This window comes from Rhodotorula toruloides (assembly GCF_000320785.1).
Source record: "Rhodotorula toruloides NP11 unplaced genomic scaffold Scaffold30, whole genome shotgun sequence".
In the NCBI taxonomy this organism is placed as follows: Eukaryota; Fungi; Basidiomycota; class Microbotryomycetes; order Sporidiobolales; family Sporidiobolaceae; genus Rhodotorula; species Rhodotorula toruloides.
The window spans coordinates 60,084-81,837 of NW_015622990.1; the positions used below are offsets into that span (position 1 = coordinate 60,084).

Here is a 21,754-nt window from a genome sequence, read left to right on the forward strand (position 1 = left end):
GTCCTACTCTGCGATATCGTGTTCCGATACCTTCTTGTACTGCAGCCTGTTTCCCTCCGCCCGCCGCAGCTCCTGCGCTTCTTGTCCCGCTCCTTCGAGAGTCGAGTCTGCCGTTCAAGAGTGCAGCCACCGACGGCCAGCAAGTTGCGGCACTCGAAGCGATTAGACGGACGGGGAAAGGATGGAGGGGGAGAGGTGTCGGGTGTGTTTCCTGGTTTCGTGAACTGTCGCTCTAGTTAATGTTCCTTGTGACGTACTCATCCTTTGCCAAGGAGTGTTCTTTCACACTCGGCATCCGAGGCGAGTTGGCGAGAAAGAAAGTCTATCACGAGTCCTCCCTCCCGCGCGACCTTGGCGCCCAAAGTACTGTACAGATCGAAGGAATGCACACAAAAAGGAATCTAACGGGGGAAGGAATCTAGTCGGCCTTGATGATGCTGTACGTAGGCGCGGAGAGCTTCTCGGCGCCCTTGAGGAACTCGATCTGCGCCCACAATCAGGTCTCGTCAGCTTTCTCTCCTTGAACGCTCCTTGAGGTGGAGCAGATTGCGAGCACTGGGACGCGCCTCGACGACAAACAGGTTCTGGACGACCTTGGCGCCGGCCTGTTCGACGAGCTGTTGCGCCGCGACGGCTGATCCGCCAGTCGCGATCAAGTCGTCGACAACGACGACGTTCGAGCCGGCGGGAATGGCGCCTTCTTGCATCTCGAAGACGTCGACGCCGTACTGTGCGGCGGAAGCACTCTTGAAGTCAGCTCTCTCGCAGAGCAAAGGAGAGCCAACGAAAGCGAAAAGCTCCCGACGCACCTCCTTCTCATACTCCGCCTTGAAGCACTTGCCCGGCAACTTTCCCTGCTTCCTAACCGGGACGAACGCAGCGCCCAATCGCAGCGCGATGAGCGGACCGAAGAGGAATCCTCGTGCGTCGAGGCCGACGATGGTGTCGATTTTGGCGGCGGGGTTGCCGGTCTTTTCGCGGAGGGCGTGAAGAGTGACGCTGGTGATGTGGTTCAGGAGGTCGGTGATGAGAGTCTGGGAGCGAAGGAACGGGTGGAGAGGAGGGAGAGAGGAGGACGGAGGACGTCAAGGTCAGTCCCGCGCTTCCCAGACGTCCGGCGCCGACTGCGGTAGTGCTGTAGAGGCTCACCTCGAACGCTACAGGGTTCTGGAGGATTGGGAGGACGTCAAGGAACAAGACTCCGCGCTTGGGGAAGTCTGCGAGCGTTTTGGAGAGATGAGCGACTTTGTACAACCTCCTAGCGCGATGTAGGTGTCCGAGTTAGGCCTACGCAGACCAGCAACTCATTCCCAGGCCCGCTGGGCAGGTAGGTGGTCGAGCGAGGACGAGAGAACGTTCCGAGCGGAGGGGGAGTCGGAGGTTCGTCGTCCCTCGCCTCCTGCGTCCGCCTGTCCAGCCTGATTCACTCTTGTACAGCCCAGCGAGCCTTATGTGTGCCCGCCAGCCGTCCCAGGTCATCCCTGCACCTCCTCGACCTCCCGACCCTTGTCGAGCGATGAAGTCGTCCCTTGTCTCCAGTGCTCAGCCAAGCGAGCTGGACGCACCGGGATGTTGACCCATGCAGCTCTTGAGGAATTGGGCCGACATTCTAGCGAAGCACGAGCGGGTTGAGAGCGGGAGAGAACAGCGAGAAGCGGACGAGCACGAGCGCCCGGAGAAGCCACAACCACACCTCGGAGACATTCGCCTTGTCAACCGATGAATACAACATCTCTAGCAATCGCACACAGGCTATACTCTACACCTTCTTCTCGACCGCTTCAACGGGCGCGCTGTGGATGTGGTGTTTGCCCGCCTCGAGCGCTTTGCGGACGGGCAAGTCGGCGTCGGGGTACAGCGAGCGCTCGATGCGGTCGAACGTAGAATCGACGGCTTGCTCGACAGGCTCGTCGAAGAGTGTCGGGAGGAAGGGGATCATGCCGAGACTGCACGAGGGAACCGGTCATTTTTAAGCGCGAGGGAAAGGCCGGAAAGGACGCACCCGAGAGCAGAGGGCAGCCATTGTCGGACTCGAATGCTCTGGATACCCTGCTTCTTGACCCACAGCGCACTGTACTTGACGATGGTGTGGATGGTGAGGGACGGGAGGAGCATCGAGGCGGTTGCCTGGAAGATTGCTCGCTTGGCGACGCTGTTTGCGCGGGTTCCGGGCTTAGCGCACGATCTTCACACTATGAGAAACGAGGAAGCAACGCACGTCAAGCCGACAACCTGCTGAACCGCCTCAGGCGCCATCTCGTGCGCCCGCATCCTCGCTTTGTATCCCTCGTACGCAACATCTCCCGTCACGTACGCCCACGAGATACCGTACGCAGCTGTGACTGCTCGTGGCGCGACGACTGGTCGGAAGGACTCGCCGACGTCGGAGGAGTCTGCGCCAAGCAAGGGTGAGTGAGGATCCGAAGGGAAGAGGAGGGCGGAACGGACAGGCGAGGTATCGGGTTGAGGAGATCAGGACTGGTCGGAGTCGTGCGAGGTATCCTGTTCCACGCGAAAGTCAATCATCCCGTCAAATCACTGGGGGAATTATATCAGGCAAATGGACGAGACGAACCAAGGTAACGAGCCTTCGTGTCGGTCGTGTCGACCTGTCCAAGTACGAGCTGGTCCTCCAGTTTGCCCGCACGCTTCTCCAAGTCCTGCTCGTATTCGCAGGCCTTGTCCATCTGAGTGTCGGACGGAAGGGGAGGTCGAGGTGAAAGAGGGCGAGGCGGGCGGGTGGGAGTCGCGGATTTGGCTGGTAGAGTAGCGTAGGAGTCTAGCTGTTCGAGTGCGTGTCTAGCTGGCTGTTCGAGCTTGTCGAGAGAGTGAACGAGTGCCGAGCGATGACGCAGTGGTGTAATTGAAGCATTACAAACGAGAGCGTAATCAGATTTGTAGTGTTTCAATCAATACACTTGGCAATACAAACTCGACTGTAATCAAGTGTATTCGCTGATGCTTTCCCTTCCACCGCAGCCTGGCTCGACCGACCTGCTTGACTGCTCTACTTGCGAGACTCGCTCTCTAGACACACCGCCGCGCTCACCAGCCGCGCCCGCCTCCTTCCCTCCCCTCCCTCGTCCTCATCAGCAACCCGGCCTCTCCTCTCTCTACACGCGCAACGATGCAGGGCATGGCAGTGGGCGAGCTGCCCATGCAGCCTCCGGCGACGTACGATGGCGCAGACTTGCGCGTCAAGATCACGGAACTGAAGGGCGACCGATGCCACTTTATCCTGGATGGTGTGCACCTTGGGTGAGTCTCGACGAGGGGGTTCGGCTGGTGCTCGAGGGCGACGATGCCTTCACCGCTGTCCGTGAAAAGTGGCCAGACATGCAATATACTCCTTCGGTCACCAGCTGACCTCTTTACCTCCCCTCCTCGACTCGCTCCCACAGCCTCGCCAACTCGCTCCGACGATCCATGATCTCCCGCATCGACACCCTCGCAATCGACCAAGTGCAAATCCACGAGAACTCGAGCGTGTTGCCGGACGAGATGCTGGCGCACCGGCTGGGGATGGTTCCGCTCAATTCGGAGGGGATGGAGAAGCAGATCTTGAACTACAACAAGGTAAGGCTCGTGGACGACGCGTTGTTTGTGTCGAGTCCACCGTCGAACGGGCGAGCGCTCGACCACGGAACTTTCGCTGACACTCGCTCGCTTCGTGTCCCGCAGGAATGCGACTGCGACCAGTACTGCCCGAAGTGCTCCGTTGTCCTCACCCTCTCGGCCAAATGCGTCAGCTCGCAAACGATGGAGGTGACGACGAAGGACCTAGTGCTCGAAGGCGGGGTTAGCGATGTGGGAAAGCCGGCGACAAGTGCGTTGCGGCGTCCTTCGTTCAACTCGCTCTCGACTTGCACATCAGCAGGCACGGTGGGGATCGAGACTGACGTACACTCTACCGCGCAGATCCTGATCCGAAACTCCAGGACGGCATCTTGCTCGCCAAGCTCGCGAAGGGACAGGAGATCAACCTGAGATGCATCGCCGTCAAGGTGCGTCCCTCTCTTCTCGTCTACCTTTGCCGTCGCTTACTCTCAGTGCTTGTAGGGCCGCGCACTCGAACACGCGAAATGGGCGCCCGTCGCGGCTGTCGGCTTCGAGTACGACCCGTACAACAAGCTCAAGCACACGGATTTGTGGTTCGAGGTTGGGACGGACCCGAAGGACGAGTGGCCTGTGTCGGAAAACGGGAAGGTGCGCTCGCTTTCGCAGGACTCGGTTCCTTTCGTGCGAGGCGGAAGAGCTGAGTCTGCGTCCATTCTCCGCGCGCGCAGTATGAGAAGAAGCCGGAGGACACCGATCCCTTCCCTTACAATGAGAAGCCGTCGCGGTTCTATTACGACGTCGAAGCGGTTGGCCAGCTCAAGCCCGAAGAGATCGTCACCAAGGTGAGTTCACAGCCTCCCTCTATCGCACCCGAGATCTGGCTGACAGTCTCGCATCCGCAGGGCCTCGACGCGCTCATTCTGCAGATGGGTCAGCTGCGACAAGGCTTGCTCGACCTGACGAACCAAGGCGGACCGGGCCCGATGCACCCCGGCGACGGCGGCCAAGACGGCATGATGATGGACGCCGGTCCCGTCTTTGGCGTCGGTGATGGCGGGTACGCAGGTGCGCCAGCGACGGCTGGAGCGTACGGCGGCGCACCGGGATATGGCGGAGGAGGAGGATACGGAGGAGCGACGCCTGGAGGGATGGGAGGACAGGGGTACGCGCCTCCGCCTGTACCGGCGTACGGAGCGAGTCCTGCGCATTTTGCGAACCAGGGTGGAGCGGGAGGGTACGGTCAGCCTGGAGGTGGACGGACGCCTGGGTACGGAGGTGCGAATGGTGCGCAAGGAGGCGGAGGCGGCGGTGGGTGGGGAGACGACCCGTGGTAGGTCGTGCGACGTTAGGGAATTCTACGAGCGTGTTGTATGGCCCAGGTGAGTCTGGCGAGAGGCGTCGCACGACGTTGTCGACTTGCGAAGGTCCGCGGGGCTTCTTCCGCTCCTCTTCCTCTTCCACTCACTCGCTCCAGCTGCTTTCGCTTGCTACCGCTCGGATACGCTCACAATCGACATGTCGACCGTCTCGGACCTCACCACTACGCTCTCCGGCGTCTCCCTCTCGCGCCGCTCGACCACCTTCACCCTCGTCTCCTCGGACGGCCAGCGCTTCGACGTCGACTCGGCGGTCCTTGCGTTTCACTCGAAGGTGTTTGCGGACATGTTTGAGACGGTGGGCGAGTCGGATGAGGCGGACAGAACGTGTGACTTGGCGGAGGACGGGGCGACGGTCAAGGCGTTCCTCGAGGCATTGCTGGAAGGGATCCCGCCGAGCACGCAGGAAGCGTGGCTCTCGGTCTTCAGCTTGATGGACAAGTACGAGTGCAAGGCGCTGAAGACTCCGCTTCTTCTTGCGGAATGGTGTGTCTCCTTCTTTCCGAATCTTGCTCGATTCTCTGACCGTACAGCCCACAGGTCCCCGATCTGCTCCGACTTGATCTGGGCGTACGCGGTTGGCTGCCACCTCGGTTACACCGACCTCGCCTGGACAGCGCTGCGTCAGGTATCCGATTACACGGGCTTGCGAGGCTGGGGAGCAGTCTTCGACGCGCTTCCTCAAGAACCTCGAAACGTCTTTGTCTGTTCCTTCTCTCAGCATCAGCGGGACACTCCTGACGCCTGACGCTTCCCCAGACCACCTACTTCCAGGAGCGTACAGAGAAGGCCCGGTCGATTCTCCAGAACATCAACTTCGGCAAGGTTTGCAGCTGCGCCCGTGACAAGGACGAGCGCGACTGCGACAAGGGCGTCTGGGATACGGTGGTCCTGAGCGTTTGCAGCCGGCTTGACGGGGGCGAGGACGTGGTCGCGCGCGTGCGGGAGGAGATCTGGTCGCGCGTTGGTCAGTGGGGTGACTGCCATCGCTGCGGGAAGAAGCTGCACAAGAAGGTGGGTGAGCTGGCGGGCAGATGGGAGCGCGCTCAGCAGCAGCTGGCGGACAAGGTGAGTTCGAGCGACACTTCCGCCCGACAGCGGCTTAATCGGCCCTCCCGTGCTCGCAGACTTTCAGTCGCCTCTCAGCAGCCTTGAACAAGGCGTAGTACAGCCTGCAAATCTCGATCACCGCCAGCTCACCGCTTAATTCCCACTTAGTACCCTCCTCTTCGACGACTCGCGCGGACTTCGCCTGTCTCGCCGAGCGCTTCGTGTATACGACGTTTCGTGGGGTTTACGCTGTACATGCGAGAACGTCCGCCGACACACGCGTTTGCGAACAGGCGTCCCCCTGTCCCGTTCGCAAGGTCCGCCGCGTCCGCCGTCCGCCCTCCTCTTTCCCTCCGCCTTCCTCGCCGCCTCGCCGTTTCGCACGACTAATGGACAGCTTGCAGGGACTCTGCTCGACGCCTGCTCGACGCCAGAGCCTCGCCAGCACCCGCTGCCCGCCCCGTTCCCGCTGTCGAGCCGGGCGTTGGGCCCTCGGCGCGGGAGGTGGAGGCCTCGTTTGCTCCGCCGTGCCTCCGCCTCCGCCCTCGCTTACGCACGCTGAGCCTGTCGACGGCGAGCGGACCTCGGGATGACTGGGCACCGCTCGACTCCGCCCGCCGAGATCGCGCAATGCTTGCTTCCCTTCTCCTCACTCACTCCGCTTCAGAGACTCCCTCGCTCGCGATGCTCTCCTTCTCCCGCCGCTCGTCCTCCTCGTCCGTCTCGACCCTCGCGTCGACGACTGCCTCGACCCGCTCAACCTTCGCAAGCAGCACCTTTGACCTCCTCGAACCGGTCAACCTCTCCTCCCTCCCAGTCGAACTCGTCGCCGCATCCCTCAAGCAGCCCAGCAAGTCGCACTCGCACTCGCACTCGCATCATTACCACGAGCACCGTCCGCGCTGCACGCTCGACACGGAGGACGAGAAGTTCGATTCGATCTTTGTGAGTCTGCGCGGTCGTCCCCTCCTCGAGTCAGCCGCTGACTTTACACCGTCACCCGCCAGTCCTTCCCGCGCAACCACACGACGCACGCCCGCTGCCCCAAGCACGGAATCGTCCACGACCCCGCGCTCGCACTCCCCGAACGCAACTCGCGCGAGACGTCCAGCTTCGAGAGCAGCTGCTCTTCGACGAAGTCGACTCGCTCGCTCAAGGTGAGTGCGCACGCTCACCGCCTTTCAAGCCGGAGTGACTGACTCGACCTCGACCTTGCAGTGCGCCTTGAAGCGCGTCGTCTCGCTCAAGGGGCCATGAGCCGTTCTCTCCTCTCCACCCTCCTTACCCGGCCATCTCACCTAACGCCACACACCGCTCAAGACGTCAAGAACGACGCATCACCACTCAGGCAGTACCTAAGCAGTACATAGTCAGCCTTTCGCCGGCCAGGTCGGACGCAGGTCGTCCACTTCGCTCGCTCGCCATTTCGCCTTTTCGCGCCCTCCTCCTCGGCAGTCTCGAGGAAAGTCAGCTGTTGCCTCTACGGATGTTGTTCTTTTACATAGGGGAGTAGTAACGAAGAACTCGTTTGTTGTATCGTCTCTCCTCCGCTCGCAACTCTCGCTTCTCTCCCATCAACTTCTCGCTTGGTTCTCGTGCTCGGTCGCGCAAGACACTTCACCCTGCGACAGCTCGTAAAACGCCCGCGCTCGTCTTGCTGCCGCACGTCGCCCGCCCCACGCTCCTCCATACAACTCGCCTCTCGTCCGCTTCCACCAACTGACGACAATGGCCGATCTCGTCGAGAAACCGTCCTCGCCGCTCGATGCGCCGCCCGCCTCGCCTGGCCGCCCTGCGCCCGCCGCTCAGATCTGCCTCCCCTCCTCCCTCACTCTCATCTCCTCCGACGGACACGCCCTCTCCGTCGATCCGCTGCTACTTGCGGGAAGCTCGAAGGTCTTCGCGGACATGCTGACGGGATCCAAGCTGTCTGGCGGGTCCTGCGACGTGACCGAGACCAAAGTCCGCCTCGAACACTTCCTCAGCGTCCTTCAAGGCGGCAGGCTTCCGTTGGACTTCCAAGGCGGTCTTGACGAAGGGGTGTGGCTGGATTTGTACCGCATGGGCGACAAGTACGACTGCGCCGTCCTGCAGACACTGCTGCTGCTGGAGGCCAAGTAAGCTTTGCAGCTCAGCTTTCTCTAGCTCACACGCTCACCGTCTTGCAGGCAGGTCGTCGAGACTTCGCCTATCTTTGCATACGCAGCCGGCAAGCTGCTCGGCGACCCAGCACTGGCATATGCTGCCGCCCAACGGACCGTAACGCTCGGCAACTCCGTTCTCGATCCTGGCCAAGCCGGGTGCACCTTCAAGGCTCTGCCTCGCATCGACCGGCTCCTACTGGTGCGCTGTCTATGGCGCTCTCAAGTCCTGGTGGATCCTCGCTGACTTGTCTAACTTGCAGGAACGCTTTCAAGCTGCCGTTCCCGAACTCATGCGGATCAGCTTGGACCGAGCCAGGCCGCGCTTCTGCACCGGCTGTGGGCGCGGAAGGGACCAGCCTGACAACCCGGGCTACCAGGTGCAGCGCATTTGGGACGCCGCGGCGAAATCAACGCTTTGCGATTCCAAAGGTCAACATCCCTGGACGTCTCCGCTTACCCGGATGTGGTCGTACGAGAACGACATCGAGGACGACGTTCGCTTCTGCTGCAAGACCTTCATTGACCAACGGATAGACCGAGCAGAAAAGGACTACGAAGCGTTCCAGACGACACGCCTCGTGCGCCGGCTACCCTCTTCACCTAGGGGTGAAGGTTGACAAAGATTGAACTTGCAGGGAGTCGATGCGTTGATCCTGTGATTGACACCTGCCCATCCCTTCACCCGTTCAAACGCAACGGATTGTTTTTGGAGAGGAGGGAGGTTTGCAGACCGAAGTACAGGCTTCGGCATCACCAGTTCGCTTGCCTGGCTTAATAACGAGTGCTGCAGGCCTTGGAATGTCCCGGAAATGCCGCAATGCGCTGGACTGAAGCGAAGGAGGGAGAGAGAGAGACGTCGGGAGAGGTTGCTCCCGTTTCCCCTCGTCGCTCGGCTCAAGGCACGTCAGAGGCTGGCTTGATAGAACCAAGACTGCTTTCAAGCCGCACTACGTCTACCGCCGTCCCGCCTCAAGCTCTACTGGCCCTTCCCGCTTCCCCACCTCGCCCTCATCAGTCCGCGCCGTCTCTCGCCTCATACGCGCTCGCGAGATGGCGAACGACTCCGGAAAGCGGCAGACGCGCAGCGACAAGCAGGCAGATACGGCCGCTCCGCCTGCGAAGCGCCAGCGCACCTCCGCCTTTGACGTCGGAACCTTCTCCCTCATCGCCTCCGATGGAACCGCCTTCCCCGTCAACGCCGTCGTCCTCGCCGGCAACTGCAAGGTCTTCTTCGACATGCTTGAGACGGGCGAGAGCGAGGAGAAGTCGTGCACGCTGTCGGAATCGAAGGAAGACGTCGAGGAGTTCCTCAAGGCGTTCACGGACGAGACCTGGTTGCCGCAGTCCTGGCAGACGTGATGGGCTATGTCTCAAATGGCCGACAAGTACGACTCGCCACGCCACAAGCTCGCTTTGCAGTTGAAGGCTTGGTAGGTACAGCTTTCTCAGCGGTCTCCGGAAGCTGGGAGGCTGACTACCGAACATGCTCCGCAGGCAGACCGCAGACGTGAGTCCATACGACGGATATGCAGCCGGCTGCGTATTGCACGACTCTCAGCTCATCGCCAAAACGGCTCGAGCGACACTCGGGCTCGCTTCGGCTGCCAAGGGTCCCCTGTTCAATGCATTGCGGCCTCCGTGTCGCGAGAATCTAGTGAGACCCCGGGTGTTTGCCATCTTTGAGCATCTATCTACCGCATGTGCTCCCCAGGAGTTGTACCGGCTCCGACACCTGCAAATCCTGCAGGATCTACTCAACAAGATTCGTCCGGTTGTCTGTCGGCACGCATCCGGCTCGACGTCCGACTCTGACGACTCCGACAGCAACGATGAAAGGGCCGACGCATCCACTGAATGGATGGTGGCCGCGTTCGATGTATTGACCTCTAAAGTCTATCTCCGCCCGGCGGAACGTCTTGAGCAGAAAATCAACATCCGCCGCGTACGCCGTTGCTGTCAGACGGACCTCACGTCGGCTATCAGCGAATTCGCGTCGGATTACGCTCGCGAGATTGCGAAGATCCCTCTCGTGCGCTTCCCTCTCTCCTGTCTCGAACAAGTCCCAAAGCTCACCTTTTCTTCGCTCACAACAGCCTACTCCTTGAGACGTATTGCGCCGTGCAATAAGAAGTGCAATCCGCGAGATCCGTTGCTTCTACTGCAACCCCGCCTCCTCGACCGGCAAGAAAGACCAGACCGTTCCGACAGTCGCCATGAGCACCGACACGACCAACAACACCCAACACAGAGCTCGCTCCGCTCCCTCGACGACGAGCTCGCGTTCGCTGTCCGCCGCGCCCGCTTCGAACGCCTTGGACCGCCTGCGCCGCTCGAGATCGCTCTGCCCAAAGCTCGAGCTGAGCGGCGATGGGACAGCCGGCTTTGAACCCACTTGCGCAACGAGCGCGCCGTACCGCCCTCCCGCTGCCGCGCTCACCGAGCTCTTCCTCCTCTTCCTCATCCCGGGCGCTCCAGGCTCGCGCTTCTTACCGACGATCAAGTACGCCCCGACTGGTCCGATGACGCAAATGACGAATGCGCTGGCCGAGCCGAGGAAGGCGAGGACGCGGTCGAACTCTGGGATGGCGATAGCGGCCGCGATGCAGAGGAGGGTAAGTGCTGGGCGGAAGACGGTGTAGCGGAGTATGCGAACGCGGCGCTGGTGCGCTTCGTGTGCGGCGTGCTCTGCGGGTGTCGTGAGTGGTGCGGAAGAGATGGCGGAGGAGATGGCGGGCGAGAGGTGCGAGACGTTCGGGGTCGCGATGACGCTGTCGGACGGGTCGGGGGCGGGAGGTGCTTGTTGCGGAATTGGTGACGGCGCGTGGTGGTGGTGCAAGCCGACGAGGTGCTCGAACGTCTGTACGAGCGGCTTGTTCGCAATCGCGTACTTGACGAGCGGGTTGAGCGCGACCATCCACACTGCGAGCTTGTTCAAGACGACCGGGTAGCCGGCCGTCTTGGCCAAGTCGCGCGTGATCTCGCTCGAGACGTCGTTGCCGAACATGAGGTAGCCGAGGACGGCAAAGACGAGCGAGGTCGAGAAGGCGATGATGTACGCAACGTTGATCATCGAGGGGAAGTGCTGCGGGTGCGCCATGTCGCGGTAGAGCGAGGGGACGACGGCGTGACCGGAGAACTGCGCAGAACGAGCATGTGTAAGCAAGAGCTAGGCAACGGACGCTACATCTATCGTGTCATGCACCGTGGCCAGGTCACATGGACACGAACGAGCCTCGAAAGCCCACTCACCCCACTCATCAACAACCCAAAGCTGAGCGGAAACCGCTTCCACCTCGGCCAGATGCTCGTCGGCATAACCTGGACCAAACTGCCCGGCGCGTCATGCTTGACGGCTCCGTCGGTGATGAGGACGGCGAGGAGGACGAAGGAGGACATGATGCCGATGAGGGAGGTGAGGGAGAGGATGCGGAGGGGGAGAAAGGTCGTGGGAAGGAGGCTGCGGGGCGTCGATTTTGGCAGTCAGCGACAGAAGCGAGATGGAGGCAAGAGAGCGAACGCACATGCCATACGAGATAAGCTTAAACGCGAGAGCTCCCACTTTGGGGAACAAGCTCGCCATCGAGTCGGCGAACAACTCGACAGTCGCAACGCTGAACGTCAGGAGTTCGACGAGGAAGAGGAAGTAGATGAGCGAGGGAGTGTATTTGCCGCCGTAGGCGCGGATAAGGACGTCGGCGTAGGTGTGCGAGTGGCGGTCTTGGCGCATCATCGCGGCGAGCATCTTGGCGGTGTCTATGCAGAGGGGGAGGTCGGTCAGGCTCGCGAGAGTTACGGAAAAGAGTCGAGAGCGCAGTGACGCACAGTTCGTTACGAGACAGCAGAAGACTAGCAGGATAGTCCCGAAGATCCAGCCCGAGTCGGCAAAGGCGAGCGGGTCTGCCAGCAGACCGACGCCGATGAGCACGTTGACGCTGCGGGACGACACTCGCGTCAGTGACGACTTCGCATGAGGTAGAGAACAGATGCAACGCACGTGTTGAAGAGGGACTGGGACCAGGTCGACTCGCCGCGGTGCTCCTCGATAGCGGCCTTCCACGCTTCTTTGGAGAAAGTCGACGGCCGTCTCCGCACGACTTGCTCGGGTTCTTCGGTGATGTCGACGCCCGATGAAAGGTGCGAGCCGTTGGCTGCCGCGGCCGCCGGACGAGAGGCAGCGAGAAGCGGGCTGCGCTCGGTAGCAGGAGAAGCGGCGCCGTTCCATCCTGCCGCACTCGCGCGCCTCGAGCCTCCGCCTCGTACGACCGCGTTCGGCGGCAACTGCTCCGTCCCGTCGTGCGTGCTGTGCCATGCTTCGCTCGAGCTTGGCTCGTGGCCGTCGGTGACTTCGCTCTCCTCATCGTCCTCGGTCGTCTCGCTCATCTCCCGTCTCCGCGTGCGCCTCCCTCTTCCGCCGACCGCCTCCTCTTCGTCGCCGTCATCCTCCTCGTCCTCGTCTCCGCTACTCCAATCCTCTGGCGGCCGGGGATACCGACTGGGATCGACGAACGACGCAGCCGAAGGCAAGTTTTCCCCGAAGAACTGCGCCGAACGCTGGAAGGAGAAGACTGCGTCGAGCGAGGAGGACTTGAAGCCTGTGTTCTGTGTCTGAGCGGGTCGCTGAGGCTGTTGGATGGGGATGCGACGGGAGGTCATGGCGAGAGGGAGATGTGGGGGCAGATAGGCGACGAGGGAGAGGGAGACCGTGTGGGTCTGTTGGCAGGTAGCAGGGGTCGTAGATTAGCTCGTCAGGCAGTCAGCAGGTCAAAGAGCGATAGTTGAGTGAGGAGAAGGAGGGAGACCCGAGCGATAAGGAGTTGTAATTAGTTGAATACAACTGGGTTTGTAATGGACTGAATACAAACGCGTTGACATCTCCTTCCTTTTGACACTCCTCACGCAATGAGCCAGACTCCACCGTGCGTGCTCGTGTGCACCGCCAGTGTCTTCGCAGCTGACTCGCTGTCGCACACAGTCCCGAAGGCGGCTTCGCTGGGCCAGAGCCGCGCCTCACGCAGGCCGTCGAACCCGACAACTGCATCAAGGTGCGCTCGCGCTCTCGCCGTGCTGGGTCTTGAGGGGTCGTACAGGCTGCTAGACTAGCTGCGGTCGTGGCTAGGCGCGCGCACGGCCACTGACGCGCTCGTCACCTCTCTTCGCACAGATCCTCCTCGCAACGGACAACCATATCGGCTACGCTGAGAAGGACCCGATTCGCGGGAGGGACTCGATCAATGCCTTCAAGGAGATCCTCGACCTCGCCGTCGCGAACGACGTGAGTCTGCGGGCCCTCCCTCGCTCTCGTCCTGAAGGTCTCCCCACAAGGGATGTTGAGCGTTGTACAGGGCTGCCTGCTTATCATTCAAACGCTTCTGCAGGTCGACATGCTCCTCCTGGCCGGCGACCTCTTCCACGAGAACCGCCCGTCCCGCACCTCGCTCTACCAGACCATCTCTGCGCTCCGCGAACGCTGCCTCAGCGACCGCCCCATCAGCCTCGAACTCGTCAGCGATGCTGGTCTCGGAATCATGAGGGATGCCAAGTGCGTGTGCCGAAGCGTTCGAGTGCAGGAGAGGGAGCTGACGAGGCGGAAACGGATCACAGCTGGCCAGGGATCAATTACGAGGACGAGAACCTCAACATCGGCTTGCCCGTCTTCTCAATCCACGGAAACCACGACGACCCTCAAGGCGTTGGTGCTGTGCGCTCGAGATTCGCCGCCTCCGCTCCCAGGCGTTGAAGACTGACTTTCCCGCTCTTCCTCACCCGCAGGAAGGCGCTCTCTGCGCTCTCGACGTCCTCTCCGCCTCCGGTCTCATCAACTACTTCGGCCGCATGGAGCTGCCCGGCCAAGCGACCGACGACGGCGAAGCGCTCGAAGACGGCCTCAAGGTCAAGCCGATCCTCCTTCAGAAGGGCGACACCAAGCTCGCGCTGTACGGCATGGGCAACATCCGCGACGACCGCTTCGTCTTCGAGTTGACCAACAGGCGGATCAACTTGTATCGCCCGTCCGAGAACCCGGAAGACTGGTTCAACATCATCCTCGTCCACCAGAACCGGTACGTCTACCTCTCCTTTCTCCTCCCTCTCTTGCTGACCAGCCACCGCTCCTCGCACAGCGTCGCACACGGCCCTAACAACTCAGTCCCGGACGAGGCTTTCGGCGAAGAAGCGCACCTCGTCGTCTGGGGCCACGAGCACGACTGTATCTCGCAGGCTCGTCCAGTACCCGTCACGGGACGGCCATACTACATCAGTCAACCGGGGAGCTCGATCGCGACGAGTTTGGCGAAGGGTGAGGCGATCCCGAAGTGAGTCGGCGGGTTCAGTCGTTCTCGTCCAAGCAGGTGGTCTTTGCAGACCGCTTGCCGGATTCGTCGACGAGTGCCTTCAAGCTGACGCTTCGCTTCGTCGCAGACATGTCGGCCTGATCAAGATCCAAGGCAAAGAGTTCGAGTTCGAGCCGATCCGCCTCCGCTCCGTCCGCCCGTTCGTCTTCGAGGAGATCTCGCTGCTCGATCATCACGAGAAGCAGACGGACGACCGGAAGAAGCTCATGTCGAAAGTCGCTGTGACCAAATACCTCAAGACCAAGGTAAGGCCGGCGACTGCGGTTCAACTTGATGTCTTCGTAGGTCGCATCAACTGATGCCGAACGAACATCGTCTCCACAGGTCAACGAGCTCATTGAGCGGGCGAATCAGGAGTGGGACGAGCTGCATCCGGACGACGACGGCTCGGAGCGCCTCCTGCCCCTCATCCGCCTCCGCGTACGTCCCGCTTCCCCTCCTTCCTCACTCTCGGGCTTACGCTCGCTCGCACAGGTCGACTACTCAGGCGGACCGGACGGGAACAGCCAGTTCGAGGTCGGCAACCCGCAGCGGTTTGGGCAGGATTTCGTCGACAAGGTTGCAAACCCGCGCGAAATCGTCCAGTTCCACCGCAAGTCGACGACGCGTGAGTGGACGGTCTCTCTGTCAAGCTTTGTCCGCTTCCTCGTTGCAGATTGACTCAGCGCCCGCGACCTCTCGCAGGCAAAGCCAAAGTCACGATCAACCAGCCGAACCTGAGCGCTCTCGAAGCCGCGATGGCCGAAGAAACCGAGACCGGCCGCATCTCGTCGCAGACGGAGAAGGTGACGGTCTCGTCGCTCGTGCACGACTACCTCGAGGCGCAGAACCTCAACGTGTTGAGCGAGAGCTTGATTCAGAACGCGGTGGACGAGTTTGTTGGGAAGGGCGACAAGGATGCGGTGGGAAAGTGAGTGCTCGCTCTCATCCTTTCAAGCAAGGGCGGTAGCTCATGCCGGAACCGCTCGCAGCTGGGTGCGGAAGCTGTTGAAGGAGACGAGGCAGGAGATCCTACGCAAGGGGTACGAGCCGTCGAAAGAGGGTCCCGAGCATGATGACCTCGGCGAGGAGATGCATGCCGCGAAAGCCGCAGCCGAAGCGAAGTACGGAGCCAAGGTGCGTCTTCCATCGATCCAGCGTCGAGCCTTTGACCCGCCAGCTTACACGCCACTCCGGCCTCGCACAGGGTAAGGGTAAGGGCAAGGAGAAAGCCCGTGCGCAAGATTCGGACGGGGATGAGGAAGACGAGGACGAGGAAGACGAGTCTAGTCATCGCAAGGCGAAGGGCAAGGGCAAGGCGAAGGCCCGCGAGGAGCGCGACAGTATGGACGACGACAGCGACGTCTCGATGGCTTCGTCGTCCGCTCCGAGGACGAAGAAGACGGCTGCGGCGAAGGGTAAAGGCAAGGCGGCGCCGAAGAAGGTCGTCTCGAAGGGCAAGGCCAAGGCGGATCTGGTGCGTCGGCCCGTTCGTCTTCTGGTTCGCGCTACGCTGATCGTCTATTTTTCGTGCAGTTCAACCCGGATGAAGACGAGGATGACGACGAGGAAGAGGCCACTCCGCCTCCGAAGAAGAAGGCGTACGTCCCTCTTCCCCTGCCGACTTTCCAAGCGAACGTGCCGCTGACTGCTTGTCCCGCAGTGCGCCGAAGAAGACTGTCGCCAAGAAGCCTGCCGCCGCCTCGACCTCCACCCGCAAGACGCCCGCTCGCAATGCGAGCAAGAAGAGCGAGACGCTTACCCTCTCGACCGATTCGGAGGCTGACAGCTCGGACGAGGCGCCTCCGCCGGGTAGGAAGAGGACGGCGCGTGGACGAGGATGATGTCGCCGTCTCGTGGCGGACGACAAGACGCTTGCAACTTCAGACGGATTCCATTCTGAAGCCTTGCGCTCGCATCGTGGCTGCCACTCTTGCCTGCTTCCTCGCTGCCTGTGCGCATGTCGTGAACGAATTGCGTGCATTACGGGAACCTGAGGGACTGCTAGAAGGAACCGAAGTGGGAGAGCCGAACGTCTAGCGTCGACTCGAAGGGGATAAGAAGGCGACCTGGCAGACGTGATCACGCCTTTGCGATCGTAGCATCGTCCCACGCGTAGAGAGCCGGGAACGGTTCGACACGCTGGCGGAGGATGTACTTGCGGAAGTTGTGGCTGCGAGCGCATGAGAAATCAGCTCGACGAAAGGGTCGACGGAGCGGAAGCGAGCGCACCCGAGAGCACCGAGCTGGTAGGCGGAGTGCTTGAAAGTCGGGACGGAGAAGACCTGGTCGAGCTCCTCGAGCGAGAGACCCTTGGTCTCCGGGACGAAGAGGAGGACGAGGAGGAAGCCGATGGCGTTCCAGCCGGCATACCAGAGGAAAGCGCCGGTCGGAGTGAAGGCGTCGAGGAGGCGAGGGAACGTGAGAGCGACGATCTGGCAAGGAGGAAGTCCGTCAGTCGAGAACGGATGCGAAGGGGTGAGGACAAACGTCGACTTACGAAGTTGAAGGTCCAGGTGAGGGCGGTCGCGTACGACATGCCCACGTCGCGAACGTAGAAGGGGAAGGCCTCGGCCGAGTAGGTGAAGGGAACAGGACCCTCGCCGGGCGAGTAAGCCATGCAGTGAAGGTAGATGCCGAGGGCGATGACGCCGATGTGAGCCTTGCTCGAGTCGGGGATGTAGAATGCGAGACCGGTCATGAGGAGGAAGAGGGCCATGAGGGGGAAGGTCGTGAGGAGGAGAGTGCGGCGACCGAAGGCTGCGAGCGGCGAGCGTCAGTTCATTCCTTCGGCGTTCTGCGACGTCGTCGACGCGCTACTTACTGTCAATTGTCCAGACGGCTGGGGCGGCAAACACCCAATTCAAAGTACCGAAGCCGAGTGATGCGCCGAGAGCACTGATCTCGCTGAAGCCGGCTTCACGGAAGATGGTGGACGAGTAGTAGGCGATGACGTTGATGCCGCAGAACTGCTGCATGAACATGACGATAGACGAAGCCTGCACGGCACGGCGGTTACGGGCGACCGTGAAGAGCTCGACAATGGCCGACTTGCCGGTAGAGACCGAGGCCTCCTCCTCGAGCAGGGCGTTGATGAAGAAGAGGTCGCGTGCGGCCTGGAGCTTGGTGTAACGGATGCGGCAGAGCGACTCGAAGGCTTGGACGTAGCGGCCGCGACCGATGAGCCAGCGAGGCTATGGAAGGAGAAGGTCAGCCTCGCTCGGAGACTCAATGTCGCCGGCAGCGAACGCACACTCTCGGGGATAAAGGGGACCTGCAACATTACGAGCAGAGCGGGAAGAAGGGCGCTGCAAGGAGGAAACCAAGTCAGCAAAGCTAGCCTTCTCAACCTAGCACAATTCGTGAGGAAGCTCGACGCACGAGCCAAGCATAAGGCGCCAGTTCAAGCCGGTGATGTGGGCGCTGCTGGGGTCGGCGACGTGGTAGAAGGCGAGCGAGGAGACCGTGCCGAGCATGATGCCTGGACAACGAGCGACGTTAGCTTCGGTGAGCGGAACGGCAGAGTCATGCAACGAGCGACGCACCGAACGCGGTCCAGACCTGCCACTGCATGACGAGGGCGCCGCGAATCCTGTGAAGGAAGTGGGTGAGTGTCGGTCGAACCTGTCATCGCCTGCACTCACAAAGGCGGCGCAGTCTCAGCAGCGAAGACAGGGACCGTGGCAGAGTTGATACCGATACCTACGACGCGACGAGTCAGCGAAGCACCAGCGAGTACGAGAGACGAGACGTACCGATGCCGAGGAAGAAACGGGCGCCCAGGAGGTGTCCCCACGAGTTCGTGCACGCCGACCAGAGGCATCCGGCGCTGTTGGCGCCAGCTATCGTCAGCGAGAAGTACGGAGAGAGTTCGGAGGAGAGGCGCACAAAGAGATGAAGGCGCCGAGGAACATGGCACCCTTCCTTCCCAAGACTTTGTTGACCGGAGCGGTAAGCCAGCAACCGAGCACGGCGCAGCACAGGTAGGGAGCTCCGTTCACGAGACCGAGGATCCACTGGTTCTTTCCAGCATCTGCAAACGACGCAAACAGGTTAGCGAAGGATCAACAGGCGTGTGCCGGATGGACCGATTCGAAGTGTGCACCGACGCACCCGGGCTGCCGCGAGAAGTGTTGAGGCCGAGCTGCGGTCCGAGGAACAAGTTGGCGCCGTTGATGACCGACTCGTCCTGCGGACGAAAGCGAGGACGATCAGGCCAGGGTCTCGCGCGAGTCGAGAACGAGTGCCACGCACCATTCCCTGCGTCGCAGCAGCCATCGAGCAGCAGATGACGAGGAAGTAGAGCTGGTGTCGGAGGGAGGTCAGCACAGCTTCAGAGGGAATCGAGGAGGCGAGCAACGGAAGAAAACGAGGACGCACCGCCGCCGGATGCGACCACCTGTGCGTTGTCTCGCGGCGCAAGACCTCCTTGTCCTCGTCGCTGAGGAGCGGGAGAGACTCGAAGGCGAGCGGGTCCTGCGCTGCCTGCGCACCGCGAGCGAACTCCACCTCGTATTCGCCGAGACCCTTCTCGCGGGCGAAGGCGCGACCCATCTCTGCGTAACGTCGACGTTCGAGCGAAGGTCAGCAAGAGTACTTGAACGACGGCGCGGGACGAGCACGAAAGCGAGACGCACCCTCGAGACGGTCGAGCGAAATTCCCGAGAGCGGGTTGTCGAGCGCCTGCGCCTTCGACACCGCGTTGGTCGCGCCAGGCTCGACGTACTCTCCGTCGCCGTGCAACTCGCGCTTCTCATCCGCCTTGCCAGAGAGGGCCTTTTCGGCGGCGACCTGCTCCTGAAGGCGGGCAAAGGTGGGCGTCGCGGGCTTTTCAGTGTCGGGCGACATCGTCGTTGTTCGTGAGTGGTCGATGTGGTAAAGGTGATCGTCGACGGGTCGTGTGAGTGAGGAAGTGGAGGCCGGCGATGGGGAGGGAAGGGGCGACGCGGGGAGGAGAGAGGGAGGCGGCGGGGGAAGGAGGGAGAGAACGAGCGGGCGAGCGGGTTGAGCTAACTTAGCGGAAAATTTGAGCGGTTCTCGCCCAGCGCGACGGAAAAAGAACGGCAGTCAGGAGGCTAGAAAAGCGAGAGAGGAGGGAGAGAGACGAGGTGCGAGCAGCCGGAGAAAGCGTTTCGCTGACGGGGGCGCAGGGAGCTCCAGGTACGGTTCAATGCGGGTTAGCTCACCCTGGGGAAGGAACCAGCGAGCCCGGGGCCCGACAAACGAGAATAGCGGGGGAGAGCTCGCGAAAAGCGATGCGGATGAAGAAAAGGCGTGTCGTTGCCGTTGGGTCGCCTGTGAGATGCCGCAGCGCATCAGGGCATCCTAGACGCCACCCAAGCCAGTCTGCGCCCCTCGCGCGCCGTCGTCGCTGTTCTGTTCCCCATCTCCTCCTCACTTCTCCGCAAGAACCACCGCACCCGGATCGATCTCGCCTGTACTCGCCGAGCGTTCCGCGGCCTTCCGTCGTGCGCGATGACGGGTTCAGCGTGATCGAGTGGCAAACCGGCAGGACGAGGAAGCGAAGCGGACCCGAGGAGGAGAAGGGAGAGCAAGAGGAGACGAGAAAAAGGCGCAGTCGATGGGCAGAATCGCCTCAGGCAGTGCTGGAGCAGGACGTGGGCGCCATCTGGCTATCAGTATCGGCCGGGAAGAGCGGTGCGGTGCGGCGCAGGAGGAAGAGGCGAAGGACAAGAGGGACGAGGAAGGGAGAGGCGACTCGCCTCTCTTACGCTGTGCAGCTCGCAAGGCAGCGGACGACGCCAAGATTGTCAAGGACCACACTCGGCGGACTGCCAGGCGGGAGAGGAAGTAAGAGGGCAACGACGAAAGTCCAGCAACTCCGCTTCGTTCTCTCCCACGACGTGTACGCGTTGACACTCGACATTGGGCAGACGATCTACATAGCAAGGTTCATCAAACGACGGCGGGTGACGGAAAGAGACGTAGCGAGCGCAACGCAACCCCACCAACTGACCAACCTTCCCAGATCCCGCCTGTGCTTCTCCCCTCGTTGAGCCCGCCGCTTGCTTTCCGCTCGTCGCACTACCATCCAGTCGCCCTCCTCCCGTAGATCGCCGCCTTCCTCGCGGTCCAGGCGGCGCCATAGCCGAGCCTTTCCTCCTCCTGCTTCGAGAGACTGTGCTGGCCTGAACGAGCGCGCCGCAGTTCTTCCTCCTCCTCGGCCATGCCCGGCGGGAGACGCATCGGCGGAAGCTGAAGTTCATCCCGCGGCAGGATCGGAGGAAGATTGAACGGACCGCTGTTCGGCAGTGCGGATTGAGGTGCGTGGGCGTGGTGCTGAGGTGGGTGGCGAGCGCCGTCGAAGTGCGAGATTGACGGGAGAAGATTGCTGCTCGGTGGAGCTCCGTAAACCGGCGGCGGGGTAGAATGGAGAGAATGGTGAACGGGCGCGCGAAGCTGAGGAGGCGGCGGTTGGTGCTGAAAGACCTGAGGCGGCGCGAGGGCGAGGTGAGACGCGTGTTGCTGTGGCTCAGAAGGGGGAGGGGGAGGGGGAGCGAGGTGCGCAGGTGAGTGACGACCTTTCTCAGCCTGACTCTCCTGTTGGGCCGGCGGATCGACGTATTCTTCGACCGCTTGCTCATTTGCGCGGATCATGGCCAACGGAAAGCCCTGTAAGTGCTTGGTCAGTGTGGACTCAGCAGGAGACAGTGAACGAGAAGGCTTCGAACTGTGCGTCTGCCGAGCTGGGGAATAGAGTAGCGGCTCTGCAGCATCGACTCGTCAGTACCGTCCAGCTCGAGCCAGCTCGAGATCGCGCACCAGGATGTAGTGCGCCATCTCCTGCTCAGAGGCGCCTCGGCGACGCATTGCTCGTACTTCTGCGCCGGCCTTCTCTAGCTCCCGCGCAAGGGCACGCACAGCGCTTTGGTTCTCCAACGCCGCCGCGTCTTGCCTGTTCGTCGAGCCTCTGATGCTCAAGAGCCACTGATACAGGCCGCTAATGTCGTCGGGAAGGTGAGTCCCCTGGAAGATCCATTGCTTGGACAGCTCGCGGCCGGTAATGTCGCGCCAGACGGCAAGGGCCGGATACCTGATGTACCGCGCAGCAGTCACCGGGGTGAGTTCGCGAGGCATGGCGAAGCGATGAGCGAACGAAGGTAGGGAGAGGGAAGCGAGCGAAGCCGCATGTTGTCGTGCTCGGGGAATCCGCGGAGTTGTCGGGCCAGACAAACGAGGCCTGCGTGGTCAGCGCGCGACAAACGCCGAGTAAACTTGTCGGGGCCAGCGTCGGGCGTAACGGAGAATTTGGGAGGGCGGGCGAACGACGTGGTTG

The 21,754-nt window shown here is 61.6% G+C and overlaps 10 protein-coding genes across 10 annotated transcripts; 5 read left to right on the plus strand and 5 right to left on the minus strand.

The window, feature by feature from the left end:
• Positions 1-418: 418 nt before the first annotated feature.
• Positions 419-1,608, minus strand: RHTO_05149 (adenine phosphoribosyltransferase; the record flags this gene model as incomplete). The annotated part of the gene is made up of 5 exons (XM_016418811.1): positions 419-484; positions 573-728; positions 810-1,034; positions 1,150-1,217; positions 1,566-1,608. 5 exons carry the CDS (start codon positions 1,606-1,608, stop codon positions 419-421), a joined length of 558 nt encoding a protein of 185 aa, XP_016270321.1.
• A 151-nt stretch (positions 1,609-1,759) lies between these two features.
• RHTO_05150 (protein of carbonic anhydrase family) lies at positions 1,760-2,687 on the minus strand (the record flags this gene model as incomplete). Its single annotated transcript, XM_016418812.1, has 5 exons — positions 1,760-1,946; positions 2,003-2,152; positions 2,219-2,393; positions 2,449-2,502; positions 2,576-2,687. The coding sequence occupies 5 exons, from the start codon at positions 2,685-2,687 to the stop codon at positions 1,760-1,762; spliced, it is 678 nt and encodes a 225-aa protein (XP_016270322.1).
• A 440-nt stretch (positions 2,688-3,127) lies between these two features.
• RHTO_05151 (DNA-directed RNA polymerase II subunit RPB3) lies at positions 3,128-4,892 on the plus strand (the record flags this gene model as incomplete). Its single annotated transcript, XM_016418813.1, has 7 exons — positions 3,128-3,258; positions 3,402-3,576; positions 3,682-3,826; positions 3,919-4,004; positions 4,060-4,206; positions 4,287-4,400; positions 4,461-4,892. 7 exons carry the CDS (start codon positions 3,128-3,130, stop codon positions 4,890-4,892), a joined length of 1,230 nt encoding a protein of 409 aa, XP_016270323.1.
• A 181-nt stretch (positions 4,893-5,073) lies between these two features.
• Positions 5,074-6,100, plus strand: RHTO_05152 (BTB/POZ domain containing protein; the record flags this gene model as incomplete). Its single annotated transcript, XM_016418814.1, has 4 exons — positions 5,074-5,420; positions 5,475-5,637; positions 5,694-6,002; positions 6,062-6,100. 4 exons carry the CDS (start codon positions 5,074-5,076, stop codon positions 6,098-6,100), a joined length of 858 nt encoding a protein of 285 aa, XP_016270324.1.
• Positions 6,101-6,614: 514 nt separating this feature from the next.
• RHTO_05153 (uncharacterized protein) lies at positions 6,615-7,241 on the plus strand (the record flags this gene model as incomplete). Its single annotated transcript, XM_016418815.1, has 3 exons — positions 6,615-6,929; positions 6,992-7,141; positions 7,203-7,241. The coding sequence occupies 3 exons, from the start codon at positions 6,615-6,617 to the stop codon at positions 7,239-7,241; spliced, it is 504 nt and encodes a 167-aa protein (XP_016270325.1).
• Positions 7,242-7,712: 471 nt separating this feature from the next.
• RHTO_05154 (uncharacterized protein) lies at positions 7,713-8,787 on the plus strand (the record flags this gene model as incomplete). The annotated part of the gene is made up of 4 exons (XM_016418816.1): positions 7,713-8,101; positions 8,153-8,327; positions 8,389-8,706; positions 8,764-8,787. 4 exons carry the CDS (start codon positions 7,713-7,715, stop codon positions 8,785-8,787), a joined length of 906 nt encoding a protein of 301 aa, XP_016270326.1.
• A 1,496-nt stretch (positions 8,788-10,283) lies between these two features.
• On the minus strand, positions 10,284-12,781 carry RHTO_05155 (vacuolar amino acid transporter 1; the record flags this gene model as incomplete). Its single annotated transcript, XM_016418817.1, has 5 exons — positions 10,284-11,264; positions 11,378-11,585; positions 11,650-11,881; positions 11,951-12,060; positions 12,123-12,781. 5 exons carry the CDS (start codon positions 12,779-12,781, stop codon positions 10,284-10,286), a joined length of 2,190 nt encoding a protein of 729 aa, XP_016270327.1.
• A 246-nt stretch (positions 12,782-13,027) lies between these two features.
• Positions 13,028-16,301, plus strand: RHTO_05156 (double-strand break repair protein MRE11; the record flags this gene model as incomplete). Its single annotated transcript, XM_016418818.1, has 15 exons — positions 13,028-13,044; positions 13,101-13,170; positions 13,290-13,400; positions 13,504-13,667; positions 13,730-13,826; positions 13,898-14,187; positions 14,248-14,439; positions 14,546-14,723; positions 14,803-14,898; positions 14,953-15,085; positions 15,163-15,388; positions 15,450-15,594; positions 15,665-15,934; positions 15,994-16,058; positions 16,121-16,301. The coding sequence occupies 15 exons, from the start codon at positions 13,028-13,030 to the stop codon at positions 16,299-16,301; spliced, it is 2,235 nt and encodes a 744-aa protein (XP_016270328.1).
• Positions 16,302-16,539: 238 nt separating this feature from the next.
• Positions 16,540-19,305, minus strand: RHTO_05157 (MFS sugar transporter; the record flags this gene model as incomplete). Its single annotated transcript, XM_016418819.1, has 14 exons — positions 16,540-16,630; positions 16,690-16,892; positions 16,958-17,217; positions 17,282-17,651; positions 17,711-17,765; positions 17,839-17,938; positions 18,003-18,049; positions 18,102-18,159; positions 18,213-18,286; positions 18,346-18,490; positions 18,571-18,646; positions 18,712-18,762; positions 18,838-19,013; positions 19,095-19,305. 14 exons carry the CDS (start codon positions 19,303-19,305, stop codon positions 16,540-16,542), a joined length of 1,917 nt encoding a protein of 638 aa, XP_016270329.1.
• Positions 19,306-20,502: 1,197 nt separating this feature from the next.
• RHTO_05158 (uncharacterized protein) lies at positions 20,503-21,555 on the minus strand (the record flags this gene model as incomplete). Its single annotated transcript, XM_016418820.1, has 3 exons — positions 20,503-21,090; positions 21,150-21,185; positions 21,241-21,555. 3 exons carry the CDS (start codon positions 21,553-21,555, stop codon positions 20,503-20,505), a joined length of 939 nt encoding a protein of 312 aa, XP_016270330.1.
• Positions 21,556-21,754: the final 199 nt, after the last annotated feature.